The sequence below is a fragment of the Eleutherodactylus coqui genome, chromosome 3 (assembly GCF_035609145.1).
Source record: "Eleutherodactylus coqui strain aEleCoq1 chromosome 3, aEleCoq1.hap1, whole genome shotgun sequence".
NCBI classification, from domain to species: Eukaryota; Metazoa; Chordata; class Amphibia; order Anura; family Eleutherodactylidae; genus Eleutherodactylus; species Eleutherodactylus coqui.
In genome coordinates, this window is record NC_089839.1 from 266,923,876 (window position 1) to 266,947,166 (window position 23,291).

At 45.3% G+C, this 23,291-nt stretch overlaps 1 protein-coding gene across 1 annotated transcript in view; it reads left to right on the plus strand.

Moving 5' to 3' along the window:
- Nucleotides 1–18,611, plus strand: part of ALG14 (ALG14 UDP-N-acetylglucosaminyltransferase subunit) — a 38,107-nt gene extending 19,496 nt beyond the window's left edge. The window contains exon 4 of the mRNA XM_066597385.1: nucleotides 18,270–18,611. Coding sequence (XP_066453482.1) covers nucleotides 18,270–18,500 — 231 coding nt within the window. The 3' untranslated portion in view covers nucleotides 18,501–18,611. The remainder of the gene's footprint in view (nucleotides 1–18,269) is intronic.
- The last annotated feature ends 4,680 nt before the right edge of the window (nucleotides 18,612–23,291 follow it).

The window sequence follows — 23,291 nt, forward strand, 5'->3', positions numbered from 1 at the left end:
GCAGGTATGACAAGTTGGGGTAGCTTTTCAGAAAGTGCTGAACCACCAAATTAAAGACATGGGCCAGGCATGGCACGTGCGTGAGGCTGCCGAGCTGCAGAGCCGCCACCAGGTTACGGCCGTTGTCACACACGACCATGCCCGGTTGGAGGCTCAGCGGCGCAAGCCAGCGGTCGGTCTGCTGTGTCAGACCCTGCAGCAGTTCGTGGGCCGTGTGGCTCTTCTCTCCTAAGCTGAGTAGTTTCAGCACGGCCTGCTGACGCTTGCCCACCGCTGTGCTGCCACGCCGCGTGACACCGACTGCTGGCGACGTGCTGCTGCTGCTGACACATCTTGATTGCGAGACAGAGGTTGCGTAGGAGGAGGAGGAGGAGGGTGGTTTAGTGGAGGAAGCATACACCCCCGCAGATACCACCACCGAGCTGGGGCACGCAATTCGGGGGGTGGGTAGGACGTGAGCGGTCCCAGGCTCTGACTCTGTCCCAGCCTCCACTAAATTCACCCAATGTGCCGTCAGGGAGATATAGTGGCCCTGCCCGCCTGTGCTTGTCCACGTGTCTGTTGTTAAGTGGACCATGGCAGTAACCGCATTGGTGAGGGCGCGTACAATGTTGCGGGAGACGTGGTCGTGCAGGGCTGGAACGGCACATCGGGAAAAGTAGTGGCAACTGGGAACCGAGTAGCGCGGGGCAGCCGCCGCCATCATGCTTTTGAAAGCCTCTGTTTCCACAAGCCTATACGGCAGCATCTCAAGGCTGATCAATTTTGCAATGTGCACGTTTAACGCTTGAGCGTGTGGGTGCGTGGCGTCGTATTTGTGCTTGCGCTCAAACTGTGGTGCTAGCGACGTCTGGACGCTACGCTGAGAGACATTGCTGGATGGGGCCGAGGACAGCGGAGGTGAGGGTGTGGGTGCAGGCCAGGAGACGGTAGTGCCTGTGTCCTCAGAGGGGGGTTGGATCTCAGTGGCAGGTTGGGGCACAGGGGGAGAGGCAGTGGTGCAAACCGGAGGCGGTGAACGGGCATCGTCCCACCTTGTGGGGTGCTTGGCCATCATATGCCTGCGCATGCTGGTGGTGGTGCCTCCCCAGCTGATCTTGGCGCGACAAAGGTTGCACACCACTGTTCGTCGGTCGTCAGGCGTCTCTGTGAAAAACTGCCACACCGTAGAGCACCTTGACCTCTGCAGGGTGGCATGGCGCGAGGGGGCGCTTTGGGAACCAGTTGGTGGATTATTCGGTCTGGCCCTGCCTCTACCCCTGGCCACCGCACTGGCTTGGCCTGTGCCCACACCCTGACTTGGGCCTCCGCGTCCACGTCCTATAGGCCTACCCCTACCCCTCAGCATGCTGTATTACCAGTAGTGCAGAAACAGAACGCTGTAATTAAATGTGCCGCTTATTGGCCTGTGGTTGGAGGCTGACTTCGCTTACGGAACCCCAGGAAATAATTTGGCGCACGCCTGCTGTAACACTTAGCTGGCTGCGTATTTATTTGGAGAACTACTACCCCCAGCAGACACAGACCCAGAACACTGAGCACAGTGACAGGCAGGCCAAATAGATTTTTTTCAAATATTTTTTTCTAAAGGACCACTGCGTATATTCAATCTATAATATGTCTTCTGGCCCTGCCTACACAATTCTATCCCTGGAGTATTACTGCAGGGCGCAATGCTCTGCACGGCCGATATACCAAAAAAAAAAAATGTGCAACACTGCTAAAAGCAGCCTCCACACTACTGCACACAGTTAGATGTGGCCCTAAGAAGGACCGTTGGGGTTCTTGAAGCCTACAATAACTCCTAACACTCTTCCTATAGCAGCTCCCCACTGTCCCTCAGCTATCTCACAAGGCATGTGTGGCGAGCCGCGGGAGGGGCCGATTTATATACTCGGGTGACACCTGATCTCGCCAGCCACTCACTGCAGGGGGGTGGTATAGGGCTTGAACGTCGCAGGGGGAAGTTGTAATGCCTTCCCTGTCTTTCAATTGGCCAGAAAAGCGCGCTAACGTCTCAGAGAGGAAAGTGAAAGTAACCCGAACATCGCGTGGTACTCGTTTCGAGTAACGAGCATCTCGAACAGGCTAATACTCGAACGAGTATCAAGCTCGGACGAGTACGTTCGCTCATCTCTAATCCTAACCATCGGGCAAGCGTTGTTGACATAGTGACCGCACTGTGTAAATGGATGAAACAAGTCAGTAATTTGTTTTTGTGGGCAAAAAGGACCCCGGCATATAAAATGGATCATGAACTTGTAAGCTTGACTAATCCCGATGTTATGATGTCCAGCATGTGTGGAAATGGTGCCGGGAAAGGCGTTTAGAAGCTGAAGCTGCCCGGTCAGCGCTGGAGGCTGGAACCTCTGGTTTAGCGTGTGCTGGTTTTGCACAACATTGTTTGGCCGCACGTTGCCCATAAATCTCTTGAAAAGTTGGGAGGAAAGTTTCTGACGCATCTTGCCTGCAGCCCCAATTTGGCACTGGTTGACTCATCTTTTTCTGAACCTGGTAAAACATGTCTGAGGTTATTCCTCCAGTCTGACGACAAACCGTTTGACCTTGGCCATGTAATGTTTACGTGCAGAGATTTGATTGCTTGGTTTATTGCTTTGTTATGGATCTTGATGGCAAACGTGATTATGTGAACTGATAGCAACCTTAATTTCTAACTTCACTGCTTTAAAATGACTGGTCGAATTAGCAGTGTCCAAAACCAGAGGAAGGAAAAAAAAATATATTGACATGAGTATTAAAGTAGAGCAACATACTTTGAAGACAAGAAGAAATATGAAGAATATGTGTCACCTTCTGGCAGTAGATTAGAGTCTTGGGTTGTAGCCAGCAAGGGCGGGCAACATGGTCAGGCAAGCTGGGGGTTGGTACATGGAGAGGGCGATGCAGTAGAGGATTTCAGCAGAGATTTAGTCAGGAAACAAGCCAGTGGTCGGTACACGGAGAAAAATCTTTTAGAGGGAGTAGGTATGGTGCAATTAACATGCAAAGGAAGCAGGGACAAGGCCAGTTTTTTATGCCATGTTCAATCAGGAATAGGGCGGGGCTAAAACATGGACTCCATAGCAGGAGCTGGGAACAAAGCTAAGGTCATGCAGGGGAGCTGTCCAAGGGCTGAATGGCTCAGCAGGTAGAGCTGCTGCCTGGAGTACAGGAGCTCTTGGGTTCCAGGCCTGACAATGTGGATCCCAGAACTTTGTTTTACTACAAACTCACAATGCATCTCTGCGGCAGACCAAGGTGCTGAGGAAGGGCCCGGTACTGAAATGCTTTGTCCAATTGTATTAAAATAATTCTTTGACGCAGCACCCACCTGCTGAATCCTTTTTAGAATTCACTGGATAAGTGAATTGATTGGATGGATGAAGACTGATAGATCGGTGGGGCTCTGTCCACTGGGACCACCACCAATCCCAAGAGTGGGGGGTCCCGTTTGCCCCACTTCAGGTCACAGCTGCATCTCTGCTCTAAGTGCAGTGTTGCTCCATTCATTTCCATAGGACTGATGGGAATAGCTGAGCGCTATAGCCTCAGGTATTTTTGTCCGCACCATTGAAATAAATGGAGTGGCACTGCGCACGATGATCAGCTCTCCATTCACTCTGATTTAGAGCAGTGATGCTGCTCTGACCACAAGTGGAGCAAACGGCACCGTCTGCTCTCGATACTGGTAGTAGTCCCAGCAGTCGGACCCCCACAATCGGATAGTTATCCTCTAACTTAAAGACCAGCAAGTTTTCAGTGATACTTATGTGTAGTGATGATGAAATAAATCCCTTTGCGTAGACTTGGTGGCCCATCGTATACCACTTGTGGTCGTTGTGTATTGTATGAGACCTTTGTTGTATTAAAGGGCACTTCGGAAACATTCTCGGCAGCTGAGCTGATAATAACATCTTGTTCTGTCCGCTGACATTTGGAAAATCTTACTCTCCGGTGTTGTGGCCGATAAGTTTTGGGCTGTTTTCTTCCCAGAATAGTAATGTTCTGAGGGGCTCTTGTTTTTTTGTTTACAGTTTTATTAATTTTTGCTGTTTTAATCTACATATTTAAAGTGTTTTCCAAAGCGGCTTTCCAGCATCTTGTGTTTCCATAGATGCGTTGGCAGAACATGTATCTACTTGTATGTAGCAATTACCTGAAATTAAGTCCAGATCTAAACATTCCCTTTAGCAGCGAAGCATATCATAATGAGGGAATATCTACTGTTGTTTCATTATATTAGGACATTGGAAGTCCCCAATAAATTATTAAAAACTTTGGTAATCAGTTTGTCAGTTTGTTTTTTTTCTTTAATTACATGATTATTATTGAAACCTGCTTTACCAGCTTTCACTTTTTTTTTTTTAAAACAGAATAAACACAACCCCCCCCCCCCCACCACCAACAACAACAACACCCCCATTACCCACTCAACGCTCCTCCTCTGAGTCTTTCCCGTATATCAGTCTCAAATGGTGTCTGTATCCCCTCTGGATGTTGACATATAGAGTCCATATAGGTTGCTTCATATCTCCCAAAAGGCCAGTAGTTTCTGCATTCCCCAAGTTTTTATGGGAAGACAAAGCCCTCTTCATCGCCGATCTCTACCCACTCACCGATTCTATACTGTAATCTTGTAATCTATCTTCATACATCAAGGGTGCAAGTAACAAACATTTGTCAAAACAGGTAAAAGTAAGCAATTTGTAAATAATACTTGGTACTTGTCTCGCTGCCATATTGATTCCCGCACATAAGGCCCACCCTCCATGACTGTCGATCCACGATTACTCCTGATTCACCCCACCATTGTAATAGCCCAGTGGGATGCTACTGAGCAGGTTCAATGGTGCCAACCCATTTTGACCTTGTGCTATAGTATTTGTAGCCTATTTTGTTTTTACTACCCTGGAAAAAGGGATCTATTTTAATCTGTTGACTTTGTTTCTGAATCCCCCCGGTGTATTGGGGTCTTCTCCAGCCAGTGTTGTGCAATTAGCTTCCTCACGATATGTAAGAGTCTTGCTATTGCAATCTGTTCTTGCTCCTCCACCGGCAGATCATTTACATATCCAAGGACACACGCTAATGGTGTGAAAGCCAAGTCCGCCCGGTATACATTATTAATCAGAGCGTGCACCTCGTGTGGATCAGACCCGCAACAACGTATACGTAAAGGGTTGTTTCTTATCCCGATTTTGTGTAGGAGAGCAGAGGGGCAATGCACCCTATGCAGCAGGTATATGTCTGATCTGGGGACTTAAATGTGAATGACAGCCATATTTTCCAGGCTGATGAAGATGATATGCCCACAATATCAGCCAATGCAAAATGATTTATCCTCATATCTCTGGAGACCAAGTCTGTCTGATGGGCATGCCGTAGTTGTAGGTACCTATATAACTGTGCAGAGCCTGATGAGCTTGTATCTGGTCAAAGCACTTCATTATTTCGCCAGACAATATTTGTGAGACTCGTCTTCTACCTCTATTTCTCCAGTGATACACCCGTGTACTTCGAACATATATGGAGAAAAGTGGTGTTAATGGTTTACCATATTTTTAAAACCACTTGTAAGAGAAGATTTTTTCTTTTAAAGGGCCACTCCAGCAAACAAGGTTTTCCATCACTGTGCCTGTCAGGACTGAAACCTCTTGTGCTCCAGGCAGCAGCTCTACCTGTTGAGCTATCCAGCTTGCTATCCTGCTGAATCATAGCCTAGTCCTTATTCCTGTTGATCCAGTTCCTGCCTTCCTGACTTGATTGGACTTCCTAAATAAACCTGGCCTTGTACCGCACTCCTTGCGGGATTATTGTGCCTCCAGTCAACAGTCAAGTTTCACCTCCTGCTTGCTCCTCCATACTGCAAATTGATATTACTTGTTACCAACCTCTGGCTTTTCCTCTGACTATGCTATGTGCCTGCTGCTTTGTGCCACAACAGATATTACCCATTACTGACTTCTGGCTTTCCTCTCCCTACGCTATCTGTCCGCTGGAGTTAGAACAGAAACGCTCCGAACCTGCACCAAACCCTTATAGTGCCCCTCACCTAATTGCCTGTTACACTAGGTCTCCTTATACTTATCGGGCACCATCTTGATGCTGAGATTTCTCCCTGCTCACTTTCTCTATGATCTGTCAACACAACCATGATGCATCACATGACCAGCTGGAGACAGTACCATCTCTGCCTGCTGGGAGAACATTACCTTCTTTATTCTCTATTCACTTAATCTACAGGCCATAATTCTACAGCCAAGCAGATGACCGGGGTTGTCTTTTAATTATAACTGTTTAACCGGACCCTAAGCAGCCCAGCAGTAACTGAGAGAGGAGTTTCTATTCCCGCCTTTAGGATCAAGTACACGTGGCCTGCCACTATGTGATCTCCTGTCAATGTCTGGTCATGGTTCAGCTAGTCTTCATACACTCTTGTTACCGTGGGATAGGAACAGCTAAAGAAATGCAACAGTTTCAGAAATACTGGCATCACCCCACCGGGCACCAACAATCTACCCATCGCTAAATTCACCACATTTACCCGTAACTGCCAAATGTTGCCTTCTGCTGCACAGAGGAGGGATCATCGCCTTATCTGCGTGCAGGTCGTGATGCGGCCATCGTGCGGTACCACGTTACTGATCACAAGATGTCACGAGCCGGCTGTTCCCAATGCAGTGTTTCACGCACATCCTAGCATATTTTGCGCCAGTTTGCGCATCTCCATTGATGTCTGGGACTTTGAGTGCGCAAATGCACAGGACAATGCTGGGGTTTTTGCAACCGAAGTGCGCAGGAAAATACACGCATGCGAGCGAACCCATGGAAATCAATGGGTTCTATTCTCTGCATATTGTTTCTGTTAACCCTATAATGACGTGCATAGCCCAAGGATATCTAGGAGCCGCTTGTAGGACCATAAATTGTTACTGGGGCTTTAATGACATCTCCTTGACACCACTTGGTCATTAAGGGTTAAATTCACGATTAAAGCAGAAACCAAGCTAAGGCGAGGCTGTAATATTGCAGTGTACGGTATCGTCCGGAAGAAGCGGCACAGAGTTCATGGTGAGATGCCAGCCATTCCTCCCCCACTACCTGTTCTTGATATTGGAAGAAACTTAAAGGGAATCTGTCAGCACCTTTTATGAGGGCAGCATGAGGAGCGACGGGCATATTGGTTGCTGCAATATGGCTATCCAGGAGCGTAGTGAAAGACTCATGGGTCATGGTGCAGAAGTTCGGTGTACCCCAAGCTCCCTTTCCTTGCAACTTGACTTCATGGATCCGCAGTGTCTTTTAGTTGCATTGCTCTTCATGCATTCGAGTCAGCAGGTATAGAAGACCACAATTATAACCCAACAGGCTGAGATACAGCGGCTCAGCTCAGTCTCCCCACACAGTAGTAAGACCCCATTGCTCCCACCACAGTAATAGTGCCATATTTGTAAGCTCGCACAATAGTGCCCACTGTGTGCCCCTGAGTAACTTGCCCCATCGCAAGTTACTTTGGGGTACACAGTGGTCGCCTTGTGCCCCCACAATATAATAGTGGTCCCTTTGTATATACCCCTCAAGTAATAGTGGACCATCTGTCTTCCCCCACCCCACCCGCCCCAAAGAGTGATAGTGGCTCTTCTGTGCGCCCTCTACCCTTCCCTGGAATAATAGTGGCCCCTCTTCGCATCCCGTCGGTCCCAGTGTACCTCATGCATCACTGATCTTATCCTGGCATTGCACAGCTCTGCGCTGGTGCATGGCTCGCATGTGCAGGCCGTATCCTCTTCCCCTTTCCCCTCAACTTTGGTGCCTTGGAGCTATAGGAGAAATTAAGTTGAAGGGACAAAGGAAGAGGATGCAGCACCCCTTCCCCCCTCCCGCCGTGCGCCAACCCTGCACTATGCAATGACACTCAGGGCATAAAATCAGTAATGGTGTCTACTATAGTAATAATTAATGAGATGGTGGAATATGACTAGCGAGGCCTATAAATAAAAAAAAATCTTTTTGCGCACTTCTTTTTTTTTTTTTGCCTCCCCAAAAAAGGAATAAAAGTGATCAAAAAAGTCCTCTGTACCCCAAAATGATAAAATGGTACCAATAAAACTACAGCTAGTAGTTCCAGAGCGCTCTCAATAGAAAAGAAAAAAAGTTATGGTTCTTCTGAATGCAGAGCTGCAAAAGAAAAACATTTTTTTCCCTGAAACTGGCTTTTTATTGTACAAAAGTGGAAAAAACTGAAACAAAACCATATGATTTTATTATCATCCTAATCGCACCAACCCACAGAAAAAAGTCCTTTATGTGATGAACACTTAAAACTTAGTTTTTACAAACCAAAACACAGGATTCTCTGTTTTAATGCACATATGTGCATCAATGGCCCCATAGACGTCTATGGGGGGGGGGGCTGTAAATGCGCACCCGATACCCATGTAATTGCGCATTACGCTGCACAATATTGTGAGAACAAGAACACATCTGGAACTAATTAGGCTACATAGTGTTTTATATCGCACAACGGGGGTGTCCCGCGCCCATGTGAAATGTCCCTGTCAGCGCAAAGGGTACAGTAAAATGCACCAAAACGTGCGTGAAAGTGCAACCTTCATGGTGCAAGTGCGGCGTGCTAAAGTAACAATTTTTGCACACACGTCAGAGGCCAGCTTAATATTTAAAAAGTTACAAAGCTCCATACGGGCAGAGAATCGGCCCATGTGAGATGGGCCTGAGGCTTCCTCCAAAAAGAGTTTTTTGCTTTTTGTTTTTTTTCTTTATAGCGTTTTCCTTTCGCTGTATGTTTAGGGGGGGAAAAAAACCTTAATTTCATGCATATTTTAGTTAAAAAAAACACCATGGACAAAAAAAGTGAGTAAAAACACCACTGTTTTTAGTGGATTTCAGAATTCCCTATTGTTTTTTGGACAAAGCCATGTGGCCGAAAAAACTACTGCGTTTTTCCTAAAAATTGTGTGAAACGCACCCTAATATTTTCTTTTCCCCTTTTGTGATGTACATGAATGGCTGATTACGAAGCGGGCTTGGGAGCTGAACCTGCTGCATACCCGGTCCATGCCGGCTGTTTGAAACCACTGAACTGCTGCCCATCACAGAGATGGCTCGGATCACGGCTGTTTGATAGCTTACATGCGCAGTTAATCCTGCTGCAGATGTCAACTGTCAGCTAGAGGGTGCCAATTGCCATGAAAGCCCTGGGCTTAGTGAAGGATCGCAGGGCTGCCATGTTTATACCCATGACTGGGCATAATATGTAAGCATGAAAAAATACAATATATTTCAGTACTAAAGTATTGCAGTATATTGTAGAAGCAGGACTAAAAAAAAGTTAAGAATTTTAAATTAAATAAAATTTAAGTGAAATAAAAGTAAAAAATTCAGACACCCCCATTCCCATAAAACAATCTAAATAATGGAAAAAAAACATAATTGGTATGGCATCTAAAAAATCCCAAACTATCACATTATTTATCTCACACTTTGAACACTGTTACAGAAAATATGCAGAATACCAGAGTTCCTTTTTTTTTGGTCACCCCATTGCCCAATAAAAATTAAACAAAAAACTGATCAAAACGTTGTATAAACCCAGAACTGGTAGCAATACAAACTTCAGCTCACCCTGCAAAAAAGGTATAGCTAAAGCAGAATTGAAAAAAACAAAGATCCGAAAAATGGCTGGTTGTTAAGGGGTTGTCCTACGAAATAACTTACCAGCTATTCACAGGATCTGTATCTCTTCTCCTCGCCTGCTTCGCCCAGATAGGAAGGGCTCTCCCTATTCGTGTATTGGGAAAGAACAGTCAATCAGGCCAGTGAGGAATAGCTGGTAGGAATCACAGATGACCCCCAACCCTCCTTCACGGCTCCCCCTTTTTTTTAAAAATTTTTTTTAAGGTTTTTGACATGGCCGTAGCAGTAGACACCTTCTGAGCACAGGGTATCTAAGCCCAGCGATACTGGAGACGATACATCTGAGGCTCACCAGTACATTCCCTTATATAGAGACGGGTTACTGCCCATTCAGACAGACGGCTTCTTATGTCTAGGCAGACTGTATACAGAACAGACATATGGCCCCGATTACTGAGAAATGCTAAAAATGTAACTTTTCTTATATTCTATCTCTATTCACCTTTTTGTAACCAAAGCGAGCATGTCAAATCCTATTACATGGGAATATCTGCACCAGCTTCTCTGTAGCAGAAGTGTCAGTCGCTGCCATATTGTGGGGAACTAGAAGCCTGTTATACAGAAAAGAAAGTTTTCTTTCTTTTGTTCTGCAGTCTGAAATCTGCAGCTCCTGCGTCCTATATTCTCCTGACAGACGGCCGATGTGAGGCTTGTCCCCCTCATCAGAGGACATCGTGCAGCTCCTAATCACCATCCATATCTACCAAATCAAGAACAAGTCATTCCCTTCTTTTTGTTTTAGCATTCAGCATTTAGCATTTTTTGAAAAAAACTAAATATATATATATATATATATATATATATATATATATATATATATATATATATATATATATATATATATATACATATTTGTCCCACAAACAACAAGCCCTCATACGGTCAGGTTGACTGCAAGATATATATATATATATATATATATATATATATATATATATATATATATATATATCTTGCAGTATGATGGCTTGTTGTTTGTGGGACAAGATGCACTATTTTGGGGTGCATAACTTATTTATTATCCTTTTGGGGGAGAGCGGGTATAAAGTCTCTTTTATTTACCCTTTAGGTTCTTCACATTCGCTGCGCAGTATGAATAACATCAGAACTTTATTCCCTTGTTAGTTGTTTTTTTTGTTTTGTTTTACTGCTTTTGTACAATAATCTTTTTCTAAACTATTTCTTTTTGTTTTGCCGTATTCTAAGGCCGCTCTCACACATGCCGTTGGCAAAATGTAGCAATTTTGATCGTGGCGTTTTGCTGCGATTTTACTTTTGTCTTTGGCCGACAGCGGGTTTTAGCGCACCCCATCATTGTGATGGCTGATGAGGTGCACTAAACGGGAAAAAATGCAGCAGACAGCGCTTGAAAAATTGCGGCACTGGAAACCACCTTCCAGCGCCGTGGTCAGGCGCACGTCTGCCAGGCCCCATTGAAACCAATGGGAGCATTATAATCGCGGTAAGAAACGGATGGGTGAGAGCGGCCTAAGACCCGTAAGGCTTTTAGTTTTCTGTTGTCCAGGCTATATGAGGACTCACTTTTTTGGCGAACAGGTCCATTTTCATTGGTACCATTTTTGTGTACATACAACTTTTTGATCATTTTTAAAATTCATTTTATGGAAAGCAGGATGAGCAAGAAGACAGGAATACCCAACTTACACGACATTTAGGCCTCATGTCCACTTGTACACACGGATTCCACTGCTGAATCCTGCAGCAGAATCCATGTGTGCCCACAGCCATAGACATAAAAAGACAGTTTCTTACCTCTCCGGATCCAGCCTGGGCCTCCTCAGTGCTAGCCGGATCTTCTTTCTTCAACACGGTGGATGTGTCCGGTAGCGCCGGCCGCTGCATGCACCGTGCTTTTTTTTTATTTTAAATATCCTACTTTCCCATGGATCTGCAGCTTGTCCACAGTGACAGCTGCGGGTGTGCCGTGGATTGGACGGCCTCCATTGACTTCAATGGAAGCAGTCCTTGCAGGATCTACAGGAAAATGGAGCATGCTGCAATTCCTTCACACGCGTGCGATCTACATGTGAAATCTGCACGATCCGTGCGATCTGCACGTAAAAGAATAAGAGTCGTGTGTCCCCTGTCGTCCTCACTGCGGGGCTACTGCATCCCCCAAAGTGAGGAGGAGACTGAACAGAGTGCTGGTAACGCAAGCGCACTAATGCTCCATTTACTTTCAGTGGGATTGTCAAGATACCCTGGCTGCAAGTGTTCGGGTATTTCCATCAGCCTCATTGAAATGGATGGAGTGCCGACCACACCTGCTCGACCAGTGCCCCATTCATTATGACATCACTGTGGGAGAAGAAGTGACCCCAGCAGTAATAGGTAGAGGGGGGCTCGATTCTCCTGTTCTCAATACTGGCAGGGGTCCCATCAGTAAGTTACCCCCAATCCCGGTTAATATAGTTGTGATACATATATTAGTGCTGCGGCAATATCCACTTATAGTATGGTGCTACTTTTTATAATCTCGTATGGCGGTGTTATCCAGGCCCGGGCTTAGTGCTTAGGGCAGCATGAAGGGATTATACAGCCCTGATTGCAGTGTATAATAGTATGCCTGTCCGTTTTAAACAGACAGGCACCTTATTTTTTAGGCCGTGCCTCCGAGCAAGGCAAAACCAATGTCCATTGTTAGCCCCAGGGTCCACTTGCAACCCATCAGCACCTCTTGATCAGTTTAGGAGGGAGATGGTGTAAAGGAAGGAACCCTCTCAAAGGCAGCAGCGCTATCTGTACATCTGAGTGACCCAAAAAGGAAGCGCCGTTAGCAAATTTCCATAATTTGTCCATCTCTGTGACAGGAAAAAAATGACCAAGTTCCCCATCAGGGTCTGCGTGTGGTCCTCTACCCACCACACACACACAACTGGAGCTGGACGTCGTGGAGTTTAACCATTATGGCCAGAGCGGATGTTTTATCTCTTCCATGACCTGTACATCTAATGATCTGACTGCATGACCGGAAGATAAATCTCCATTTACATCATGGAGGTTCGGGGTTTGTATGGAGGAGGATCGGGGGTCAATCCCGCTCTATACAATGCGGATGTCGGCTGATCGCAGATGTTAACCCTTTCTTAATTCTGACAGCGGCATTTAAATGCCCCCCCCCCCCCCCCCATGCGATGAGATGCCATTCGGTTGCCATAGCAGTTAAGGAACTTATGAAAGCCCCCAGGGCTGCCATTGCAGATTGCCTGCCAGGTCGTGGTATAATGTAATACCTTGGTATTGCATCATTTTGCAAGAGCAATCAAACCATCGCAAAACTAAAAGTAAAAATCAGTTTTAAAGAAGTTTTAGTAATTATTAAAGTTTAAAAAACCTTTTGCATGCTTTTGAATCTTTCTTTAATTTAAAAAAAGCCAAAACATATTTGGTATCGCTCTACTAATAAAGGTCCGGTCTATCAAAGTAACGGGGAACATCTAATGTCATTTTTTGCCACAAAGCTATTTATTTTAAATGTAGTTCAGAAAAAAAATAAAAATAAATATATGTGCAATGTCATGTGTAGAAACAACCCCCCCCCCCCCCAAGAGGGGTGGAATTTCGTCTTTTTACCATGTCACTCCACTTAGAGTTTTTTTTAAAGTTCTACAGTACATTATAGGGTACAGCAAATGATACCATTGATAAATACAACTCATCCTACATAATACAAGCCCTCAGACAGCGACGTGGATGGATGAATATAAGGGTTTTGATATATATTTTTTTAAGTGGGAAGGAAAAAATTAAAAGGAAAAAGGGCGGCATCCTTAAGGGGTTAATGTTTCTTTTTATTTGAATAGTGCGACCCTATTCTGCAGCGCGGCACTCAGATTGTAATCCCATAAACCCATGCAACCAGTGGAAATCACAAGCTAATTTCCCTATTTCGGATACATGTAGTGGGACTAATCTTGAATGCGTCACTTCAATTTTCTCTCACCCTACATAAGGCAATTATAAGTATTCCTGGAAGCATATTTCCGCCGCTCATCAGATGTCCCTCATTAGTGGCCGCACCCTTATTAAATAAAAAGAATTGCCGTGGGATGCTCGTGTGAAACGCCGTTACACGTCCCACGCTTCTACATAACTGAACCCTCGCTCCCTGTTACCCGACGTCATTCACAATATCCGCGCACGCTAATCTGGTTTTAGAGATCTGGCGGCGCGTCTGAGGAACTTGTCACAGGTTTCTGATCTTGCCGTCCAATAAAGGCAAAGCAGAAGTTTCCCACATCCCATGGATGCAGGTTTGGCACACGGCAGTCAGCCATATCCTAGATTTAACTTTTTTTTAAGCCAATGTTAGAACGTATAATTTTGTCTGCACATTTTTGTACAATTTACAAAATTTGTGATTTACACTGTTCAAAAAAAATATAAAAAGAGTTGGCACTTTAGCATCTGACCAAACGTTCTCCATGAGGGCCCAACGTCCTGTAGCGGGACCTGAATTCACAGCCGCGCACCGTAGAGCTCGAATAACATTTGCCAGAGAACACCAGATTTGGCAGGTCCACCACCGGCTCCATGTTGTCTTCACAGATGAGAGCAGGTTCACACTGAACATATGGGACCAATATAGAGGAGTGTGGTGAACGCTATGCTACCTGCAACATCATTTAGCGTCACCGGCTTGGCAGTAGGTCAGTGATGGTCTGGGGAGGCATATCCCTGGGGATGTCACACAAACCTCCATGTGATCAATGGTACTCTGACTGCTATTAAATACTAGGATGAAATCCTCAGAGCCATTCTCAGACCTTACGGTGGTGTGGCGGTCGTCAGTCATCGGTTGATGCCATTGAGAACCTCTTGGACATTCTGTATAAGTGTATCCAACCCCTAACTGTCCAGCAGCTTACTAATACCATGGGAGGAGATTCTCCAGAACATTGTCCACTGTCCCAGCAGGACCATTCCCAGACATTGTCGGCAGTGCATACAGGCACATGGGGGCCATACACCTTACTGAATCACATTAGGAGTTGGCATGATGAAATTCACACAAATAGATTTAGATTGTCTGGGTTATTTGGAATCCAGCCTTCAGTTGGGTGATGACTTTGGTTTCCATTGATCTTTTTATACGTCATTTTTGTTTGACTTATGCAATTTATATTGGTAGGGATACAACTTTTGCCTATAGAGATCGGATGTGGGGTTTAAGTTTTCCGTTAATTGTTTTGAGCAGTGTATAGTTCTGTATTTTTAACAGGCATGTTACATCTCTAGACAATCCAGCTTACCGAGAGCTTTCTGAGTAGACGTTTGTTATCCTATTGGTTAATATGTGGTTACTGATAAGAAGGCATAGCTGAGGTTATACTAGATTATTCATTAACTTATTGGTACGATCCTCAAAGTATAACGAAACTTTTTAAACCCTTCTAACGTGTCAGAAGTATTGATTTAGTGGCGGTCTTGGTGCTGAGACCCCCTGAGTGATAAAACAAACCGGCAGGAGCGCTGTGCCGGTACGGCTGTTGTTGTGCGCAGCGTTTGGACTTTCTGTGGAGCCTTTATACTGCTCCAACCAGTGACCAAAATGAACAAATGGGCTCAGCACTCAGATTAGAGCTTCATCCCGTTCGTCTTAGTGACCAGTGGGGATCTAGGCGCCTTACTATGTATATGGCATTGACATATTCCACATTGATGTAGATGGATGCTGTCCCATATTCCCCTGTTTCCATTGTGGGCTCACAATATCATTTCCATTTTCACACACTGCAGTTAGTATTATTGGACGTTATTTAACTTATGGTTACTTATAATGGGAAGAGAGGAGATGTTGATTTGTGTGAATTTCTTATGTTATAGTCATTGATTACTTCAGAAGGGTCGGTGATCTGGGGATTATTCCGATTGCCAGATTGGAGTCGGAAAGGAATTTTTTACCCTTAAATGGGGAAAATTTGTTTCCATCTCATTAGGGGTTTTTTGCCTTCCTCTGGATCAACATTGGGGGTTAATAGGCTGAACTGGATGGACATATGTCTTTTTTTTGCCTCAAACGCTTTCTTTTCTCCTTAGGGAGAGCACCTAGACGGTGAATGAGGAGACTCAAATGGCCCTGCACGCTCCTCTGGGTAATATGCAGATAAGGGAGATGGAATAAAACCTCTTTTTTTGGCCTAACATACTATGTTTGTTCTGATAAACCTTTGTAGGCATTGTCTTGTCTGATACACTCTACAAAGGAGGCCATTTATAACCAGTCGGCCATCTCTCCAACGGCTTCTTTCTCTTAAGAGTTGTATGGAAAAAAATGTCTACCTTCTTCCCGAGATCACGCTGCTGTTGACCTTGAATTGTCCGGTATTGCAGCTTCAGCTTGACCATTTTTTATTGAATGGCCCCCAAAGTGCTGCCAGCACCCCAGAAAGGTCCTTCCACATTCCATGCTGTGTATCATCCCTTGCTCAAATGACGGAGCTGTATGAGTGTAAGGTAACAGAAGTGATTGACTTTTCTACGAAGTTCCTAGCCTGTAATTATTTTGTCATGAGCCCAATGGTCACAAGTCAATCAAGCAAAGAAAGAATGAGGTCAATTATCCTTGGTTCTGCATACTGATCTGTTTGTTGGTGAGGTTGATGCATATTAATCTAGGGCAGGAGAATATTGGAGTATTGAGCCGTTGTCAGTAGTGTCATCTGATTAATCCTATGTACAGAACATATAGGTCAAGGTATGACCTCACTGTGTAAAATGCTGTTGGAGGACCTACATATCATACAAGATGACTACCGGCGGCTACTGCATGGTAACTGTAAAATGTGCAGCGAACGAACGATCAGCGAGAAATCGTTAGATTATCACCGATTTCGTGCGGACCCTAAAATCATTTTTTCATCTGCTGTAAATAGGAGTCCTAACGACTTGCTAAATAGAAAGCGATGACTGAAGGAAGTGGTTATGATCCAATCCGCGAGCGAAACTACCCAGTTATTGTACGGTGTAAATACATGCCAAGCGGACGATATCCAATCTTTGCGACACCGCTGGTTGCATTCTTGTTTCTTGGCATGTAAAAGGACCGTAACATCTTGAGTTGGTCCCTCAGCGGATGTCGTCTTCATGCTACTCTGAACTCTTAGCATTGTTTATGGAGAGTCGTGCTTGGATAGTTTTACAGTAAGTCTTCACTTATGCGGCTCATTAGGGATCTTAGAATGGTCTAGGAAGCTGTGATAGTCGGCGTACCGAGCTTACAGAGGGAGACATCCTCATCGCTTCCAGAGTAGAGAGCAGTTACAATGAGTGTTCCTCTCACTCTTGCTTTCTCCCCCCCCCCCCCCCCTCTCTGTCCATCTCGCTCTCCTCTCTTGCTCTCTATATCTCTACCTTGCCCCCCGTGTGTGCCCCTCTCTACCTTGCCCCCACGTGTGCCCCCCTCTACCTTGCCCCCACGTGTGCCGCCCTCTACCTCGCCCCCACGTGTGCCCCCCTCTACCTCGCCCCCCTCTACCTCTCCCCAACGTGTGCCGCCCTCTATCTCGCCCCCATGTGTGCCGCCCTCTACCTCGCCCCCACGTGTGCCCCCCTCTACCTTGCCCCCACGTGTGCTCTGCTCTCTGTGTATCTGTCCCTTCTGTGGATCAAAGAAAAAAGGAAAGACAGACAGACGGATCTTTATGTGCAGTGGCCATAAGGTGTCGTAGAAGGATCGCTGCCATCCTAGTGACACTAATGAACCTGAGGGGGTTACAAGGGTGTTAGGTGCATATAGTAAAAGAAGCCAAAAATCTAGAGCTTAGGTGCATATCTGTATGAAGCGCAGAATATACGAGTGGTGAAAAATAGCTTTATTTTAACCAGTATCAGGACTCATTTCAAGGCATAGAGCCCCTTTGTCATAAACCTGGATAGTGAGTATATTTGTGAAAATATAAACCAAACTAAACCCATCCTTGAATGGTACAATGATATGCTAGTATACAGATTTACACGTACAAATCCTAATCTATTCCGAAAGGAGAGGGGGGGGGGGGAATGGGATCAGAAGCGTAAAAAAACACCACGACATAGAATCGCCTCAGCATAGTTGCATAAAACACCAGAATTAAAAAAATAAATGTGACATGCAATAAGAGATTGGATATATCAGTAAAAACATCATTGGTTGCTTCAAAATGGGACTAAAAGACTTAAATAGTAACACCTGAAACGTACTGGAAGACAGTAGTGGGAGAGAAGGGGTTAATGTGTCCCAGATTAAAGCAGAGTGGATATAGTAGCATAAAAAGAAGTTTAAATTGTATACAACCATCACAGAAGGGAGATAAGCGACCCATCCGCACAGGAGATATCAGCACATGTAAGGAATTGGGGATTTTCCACCTAAATTAATGAGAAGGCCACTTAGTGTTGCACAATCACGCTGGTATCGAGGCTGGTGGCACATCTATAATTATATCAGTGGTATCGTGCCAAGGAACGCCAAGTACCTAAGCGTAGTAATTGGTGTGACTGATGGATAAATGACTTGTCACTGATTACAATCTGTGCGTCTTCTTCTCTTCTAGATTTTATGCAACGGACCTGGAACGTGTATCCCCGTGTGTTTCTCTGCACTTCTTCTCGGCATCTTGGGTATAAAGAAGATCCTCATCGTCTACGTGGAAAGTTTATGCCGAGTAGAATCTCTATCCTTGTCTGGAAGAATCCTCTACTATGTTGCAGACCAGTTCATCGTCCAATGGCCCGTCCTCAAGGACAAGTACCCAAATGCAATATACTTGGGGAGAATAGTGTGATCACTCTCCTACAAAATACTGTGTACAAGGATCCACAAGGGATACCTCCACTCAACACGGATGCCCCTGTTCGTATTAACCCTTTGTAATAAATAGCCTCTTTGTAGACTATTTCGGTATTTTCCAGTGCAATCTCTCTCCGTTCTCAACAGGCTATACCTCTACGGATGGTATATGACTTTAAATGTGTATTTAAAGGGAATGTTTTCATATCTCCCAGTAAACAGATGCACAGCCAGCACTCTCCTGGCATTTGGGATTGGTGGGATCCCACCAGTTGGAACCATTGGACATATTGGCCTACATTTCCCCTTTTCTCCGTGTGTCTGCAGTAGATTGTAACCGTTGACACACTGGTCCAGTCAGCTTCCTTGTATAGGTGCTCATTGAAATGTATGTATGCATTGCGTCATATGGAAGAGCATGCAGGGAAGCAAATTCTCCTTGCACACAACATCCACTGATTTACTTGTAGGCCTGACCTTTTAAGAAGTGGAGAAAATCCACCTAAACTCGACCCATTTTTGTTTCTGTATTTTGGCCACAATCCCTGAGCCTGTCGGAATTCTACAGGACCAGATTTGGAAGCCATAAGAACCTACGGTGATATAACTCCGGTTCAGTAGACATTAGCTTGCTAAAATACACCCTTCTTGTAGTTGTCTGAAATGGGCTTAAGACGTTGAGAGTGGGGCGCGCTTCACCTATGCTGTTTGATTGTCATCATTATTTAAAGACTACTGCTAGCCCTTTCACGATTGGAATTTCCCCATATGGAAATTAGAACTGTGACTCCAAGAGTGCAACATAAAATCAAGTGAGTACATTTTCCTTGGATCAGTACCGGTATGAATCCACATTACAATGGGATAATTGAGTGATCTTAGTGGCTTAGTGATCTTCAAATGAGCCATGGTCATCAATGTTAGACTAGCCAGAATTTATAAAACTACCAACCTTAGGCCTCCTTCCCACGAACGGATTTACGCCGCGTAAATTCGCGGCAAAAATCCGCTGCGTGGCCCCCTGCTATTAGGTTCTATTGAACCTAATAGCACAATGCTCACGGTGCGGAATTCCACCGCGGAATTACGCACCGCGATTTCTCCCGTCCTCACCCGCAGCATGCTCTATTTGCTGCGGGTGAGGACGGGCTGTACACGCTGACGGCTTCCATTGCAGTCAATGGAAGCCGTCCGTTCACGCTATCTCCCGCTGTAACCAGCGGGAGATAGCGTGAAAAAACGCTTCCCCACCTACCGCCGCAGCGTCATTTGACGCGGCCGGCGCGTCATTTGACGCGGCCGGCCGCGTCACGTGACGCGGTGGGCGTGTCACACGACACGACGGCGGTGGGCGGGGAAGCGGCTTCACGCTATCTCCCGCAGGTAAGTATAGGGGCTCTGGGGGGCGCCGTGACGGGCTTCACTGCGTAATATTACGCGGCGGAGCCCGTCACGCTCGTGGGAAGGAGGCCTTAGGGCACCCACCCACTGGCGTTTTTTTTTCCCTGCGAAATTCGCAGCATTTTTTTTCTGCAGTGGTCTATGGGACTTGTAATGTTAAAATCGCAATCGCGCAAAATCGCAATTTACCGCGATTCGCGGTAAATTGCGATTTTGCGCGATCGCGATTTTAACATTACAAGTCCCATAGACCCCAGGAGAAAAAAAATGCTGCGAATTTCGCAGGGGAAAAAAAACGACAGTGGGTGGGCGCCCTCAAGGAGTTTTCTCATGCAACAGTGTTGAAAGTATATGGAGAATGGTGTGACCGGGAAAAAACATCCAGCGAAAGGGGCTTTTATGGATATAAACAACTCATAGACAAAAGGGGTCAGAGGAGGATGTCAAGAATCATTATGATGCACAGGCAAGCAGATTGCAGCCGAATACAATGCTGGTGCTCCAACTAACATGTCTGAATGCACAATTTGTTCTTTCTTAGCACAGATTGGCTATAACAGAAGGCAACCAGTTACAGTAAAGTGCCACTTACACGCAAAGATTGCTCAAAATTTGTTCATAAGATAAGGAGAGTGACAGTTTTCAGCGATCATTCTGCATAAAGTGCTAATGGGCACTAATGCCCATTAGTACTTTACCAGCTTCATTTGCGTGCAAATGAGCCTCCAGAGCTGTTGCAGAACTCATCAGGTGGTCTGAGTCTGTAATTAGTCCCATTGTTCATCCACAGGCTGCTTAGCAGAACCAATGTAATCTCTAGCTCCCGTGGAGATAACAGCCTGCAGTCCGTTTTCTCTCACTGCCTGCACAGAGAATCCAATGTTATCTCCTGCTCCCAGCGTGCGGTCTGAACGATGGTTTTTAAACTCAACTAAAAATCAGTGTTCAAACAAAGTGCACGATGGCCGCATTTACACACAACGAGTATCACTCAAAAGCCATCGTTTTAACAAATTTTTAAGAGATAATCGTTGCGTGTAAAAGGGCCTTAACTTTGCTATCTAAGAGAAACAGAAAGGCAAGACATAAGTTAACAAAAAAGCAAAAATTGGATCATTGAACAATGGAAAACCACCACCTCATAAGATGAATGCAGATTTCTGTTGTACCGTGCTAATGGGAGGATCAGAATTTGTGGCAAGCAGCATCAATAGATGACCTCTTCCTATCTGGTGGCAATAGTTCAGGCTGGTGGAGGTGGAGTAATGTTGCTGCACCCTGGGCCATGCAATACCTGCGGATGGATGCCACGACGAATTGCTGCAGTTGTGCAGGCCAAAGGTGATCCAACACACCAGTGGATGGGTGTCTGTAATAAGGTGGCCATTCGGTGTATAGCTACAGGTACCCTGCTCTGAGGGGATCATATTGTTGCATAACGCAATGTATTAAAGTTTTTAAAAAAGACAACTTTTAACTTAAGCAGCTCCTATCTGGATATAAGATACATCGTCTATATACCTTGTTCGCAGGATTAGCCCATACTCAAGAAGAACATCCAGAACCTGCAAGAAGCTGTAATTACTCTCATTGTTTCCATTATGATTTAGACCATTGCATTTACATGTCAGTCGGGAATCCAAATTTCTTGCAGCTGCCCTCTTGTGTAACCCGGATCACATACTGGTAAATGGGGAGGTTTAGTGGGGAGTGACTGATGAATATCCTGATTGAAGTGGCTCCACGGTAGGTCTACAACATGATAGACATTAATGCCTTCTACATGGAGACTGCTGTATCCTATATAAGAGAATCTTTGTTTTAGAGGGAAAGTATTATTAAAGTAATTGCACTGCTCTTTGTATCTAAGCATAGGCTTCGGGGGAAATTATAGGTTGCTCTTCTTTTATAAGCCTGCCAAATGGTATTCCCCGTGATCATCTGCCGTTCCATTTAAGCCGTTTGTAGTAATGTATTACAGACTATTTAGAGCGCTAGCACATAATCTATAATGCTGACTGTATAGGACTCTGTGGGACAGCTGAGCTTCCCGAATACATTCATCCATGGCATGTTGCAGTTTATAGGGTTTGGTTTTCCATAAAATAATAATTATAAACTTTATTTGTATAGCGCCAACATATTCCGCAGCGCTTAACAAAATATGATGCTTTTATGACGTATCAACTACATATGTAAGAAATGTGTTAAAACATGTGAAACTGTGAGAATGACAGTCACGTCCCTGGTCTTGGCGGTGGTTCGACCACGCGTAGTTATTCTTAAAGTGAATGGTGTTCTGCTGAAACAGCGGACTGCGCCTACCTCTCAGGTTTGTTCCCTGGATTGGAGAGGTTCTCCGCAGTTGAACCCCCACTGATTGAACTTTCTGGCTTGCCAATACCATAAGTCTTCTTTTTTTTTTTTTAACTTGGAAAACTCCCTTTTGCAGCAGGTGGTTCTCTGTATAAGTGACGCTCCTTCTACGACGCAGTATGGGGATGTATTATCACGTCATAATATATCAGGAAGTGACACGACTCCTTATCAGTGTTCAGCAGTATTTATTGACTATTGTGACAAACCCTTTAAGGCGGCTCTGGTAGGTCTCCCTGTATAAAGGCAGTATAGCATAGAGGAGGAGATGTTGCTTTTGTAGATGTGTAGATTTCTACTTTGATTCAGTATTTTCATGTAAAAAGTTGTTTAACTGCTGGCAGGACTCCTAGAGAGAGACTAAGAGTCCTGCTAACCCCACCTCCACTTAGTGTAGCCCTGAGAGTCCTGCTAACCCCACCTCCACTTAGTGTAGCCCTGAGAGTCCTGCTAACCCCACCTCCACTTAGTGTAGCCCTGAGAGTCCTGCTAACCCCACCTCCACTTAGTGTAGCCCTGAGAGTCCTGCTAACCCCACCTCCACTTAGTGTAGCCCTGAGAGTCCTGCTAACCCCACCTCCACCTAGTGTAGCCCTGAGAGTCCTGCTAACCCCACCTCCACTTAGTGTAGCCCTGAGAGTCCTGCTAACCCCACCTCCACTTAGTGTAGCCCTGAGAGTCCTGCTAACCCCACCTCCACTTAGTGTAGCCCTGAGAGTCCTGCTAACCCCACCTCCACTTAGTGTAGCCCTGAGAGTCCTGCTAACCCCATCTCCACCTAGTGTAGCTGTCAGCTCTTGGGCCAGTTTCAGACAATCGTATTGTAATAAGGATCTGTGTCACAGACGCCGTTACAACCGTATGTCATCAGTATTGTTTTTATTTTACTGATCCTCATTTGCCCAATGGAACATAGTAATTCGGAGGCAGAAACACAAATGATAGGTAATGCTGTATTTAAAAAAAAAGGCCATGAGAATAGATACATAGATTTATAATAACTCCGTAT